This window comes from Zea mays, chromosome 1 (genome assembly GCF_902167145.1).
Source record: "Zea mays cultivar B73 chromosome 1, Zm-B73-REFERENCE-NAM-5.0, whole genome shotgun sequence".
Classification (NCBI taxonomy): Eukaryota; Viridiplantae; Streptophyta; class Magnoliopsida; order Poales; family Poaceae; genus Zea; species Zea mays.
The window spans coordinates 186,693,082-186,695,683 of record NC_050096.1 but is presented as its reverse complement, the minus strand read 5'-3'; the positions used below and the strand labels follow the sequence as shown (position 1 = coordinate 186,695,683).

The following is a 2,602-nucleotide window of genomic DNA, read 5'->3' as shown; positions in this document are numbered from 1 at the left end:
CATGCGTGCAATTAATAATAATCTTTACTCGACAAGTTAAAAGTGGTAACCGAAAGCAGGAGAATACAAAAAAAGGCAAGTTAAATAGGAGTATTCTCTTGGGAATTGAAAATAGGATAACAAGCTAAGTGTTGTGTACGTACAGGAACAGGAGAAAGGATCTACTTACAAATTTAAGCCAAGCACATGCCACCAAACTCTACTCGATCGATCCACAAGATTCTCAAAACTAAAAAAGAGAGAGAGAGAGAAAAATGGTTAGAATATAAAAATGCATGCACAGCTATAATATGGTGGACCATAGCGAAGTCTTCTCTCCAAGTCTCAGACGGGATGAGAGTATAGAGCTGTGTGCCTGACTATAAAAGGGGCCTCACCAACCCAGGCCTAGCAAACCAAACCAAACCAAAGCATCACAAGCAAGCAAGTAATATAAGCACTAACTAGCAAAGAAGAAGAGAACCCCGTCGAGCAAGACTAGAAGAGAGAGCAATAATCATGTACCACCACCATTTCCATGGCGAGGTGGCTAGCCTCCGCTTCCTGTCCCCTCCGAACGTCTCGACGTCCTTCGCGGCGCACCACCACATGAACATGGCACTGCCGCCTCCATCCTACTTCCAAGACGACGACGCTACCCTTGCAGCCATCGACGGCGGTGACGCGGCCTGTTTTGATGAGCTTGACACCATCGTCGTCGTCCCGGAAGCAGATGCCGCAGCCGCAGCCCGCTGCCACCTCACCGGCAGCAACAATGGCGGCTTGTCGGACTCCGACCAGCTGCTGGACGCTGCTGTGATTATGGCGGCCGACGAGGAGCGCCGGCGCCGGCGGATGGTGTCGAACCGGGAGTCGGCGCGGCGGTCGCGCATGCGCAAGCAGCGGCAGCTCAGCGAGCTGTGGGCGCAGGTCTCGCACCTCCGCGGCGCCAACCGCCGCCTCCTCGACGACCTCAACCGCGCGCTCAGGAGCTGCGCCGACGCCCGCCGGGAGAGCGCCAGGCTGAGGGAAGAGAAGGCCGAGCTGACGAAGAAGCTCGAGCAGCTGCTGCAGGCGGAGAAGGGCTCGTTATCGGAGGCGGCCGAGCCATGCAAGTCGTATTGCTGAATGACCAAGAAGATGGAGTTAATTAATTATCATCCGCCCGGGCGACCCAGTTTTTAGTCGAGAGGAGTTAATTATTTATATCTCGATAACTAATAAGAACATGCATGTGTGATGATCAAGCTAATTCTGTTCTATCTAGGGAGTTTTGGTACCCTAATTAAGGATAAGGATAAGTTAACGAGGATACTCCTATCATGGTATTACTACAAACATTGGCTAACGGGGCAACATCAGCAGTGGAAAAACGACAATGAAAGAACGAGAGCGACAGCCATAAGATGGAAGTGGAACCGTGCGGTTTTTTTTAAAAAAAAAAAACTGATTAATGGACTGCATATGCTGCAATCTATTTCAGTACGTACAGCATCAGAAGCAGAGCCTGTATCAGTATCAGACAAGTTTCAGTATATGTGTATCAAACAATCTTGTCTTGAACCGAACCACCAACATCCTATCCCATTCATTGAGATGCTTGTCGCACAGGATTCCAGTGAACCTAAATTCTGTGCATGCGCATGCGCATGTGCTGCATCACAAATATCTACGCCTATAATATGTTCTGTTCATCCAAAGGGAACATCAGATCAAGCTAGGACTGCTCGTTCATAGTAGCTTCTATTGGAGGCATGGCTTATGAGCTCATACACAGCTTCTCTCAGTTGCAGCAAAAAAGAGGCATTTCTCAGTCATCAAATGTAGATGTGAGCTATGCTATGCATGGCCAGGAACTCTTGACAGAGAGCAACAAGCCGCATAAAATCCAGTTGACCAGAAACGAGAGAGAAAAAAAATATGTGTGGCTCAAGATAGGAACGGCCCCTGGCACTGAGATGAGAGCAGAGCAAAACAAATGCGAGTGCAAGTGCGGCATCAGCTCAGGCTGTACGTGTGAACACGGGGGGAGTCAAAGGTCAGCAACCTGCGCGAGATGCTCACATCACAGGGCCCAAGCAACAGTGAACAAAAGACACCAGGCGCCGGTGGAAGAAGCACCAATGCACCATCATCCACCATGCCATGTCTCACAGTGCTGGCCATGGACCTGGAAGAAACAACTGGAAAGTACAAGAGGGCAGAGCACTTCAACAAACAGTCCCTCCCAGTCCCAGTCCCAGTCCCAGGAGGCGCCGTCTCACCTGCAACACCACAGTTGCATGAAGATAAGGAGTAGCTGATGCAGCTCAGGTGTGTTCACCCATCTGCTGCTCATCATGATTCCAATTACAGCCTGGAGCATTGCAATAATTGGCTCCATAGTGCTACGATCTTGGTACTGCAAACAGAATATCAGGAGACATGATGCTACTGCCCTAAAAATTACATCATTTCAGAAGAGAGGGAACCAGAAAATATGCAAAGGTCATGGATACGGCACCCATATCTCAGGTAAAAAGTTGAAACGTCCCTCAGGAGGAATAATATCGATATAGATATAGGCAAATGCATGGGTCTCAGTATACCTGTAAGCATGTCTACAAAACGAAAATTTGCCTTT

The 2,602-nt window shown here is 48.9% G+C and overlaps 1 protein-coding gene across 1 annotated transcript; it reads left to right on the top strand.

The window, feature by feature from the left end:
- Nucleotides 1-319: 319 nt before the first annotated feature.
- LOC100286290 (uncharacterized) lies at nt 320-1,226 on the top strand. The gene is given in 1 exon segment (NM_001159177.2): nt 320-1,226. A coding segment is annotated over 1 exon segment (609 nt). The 5' UTR covers nt 320-498; the 3' UTR covers nt 1,108-1,226.
- The last annotated feature ends 1,376 nt before the right edge of the window (nt 1,227-2,602 follow it).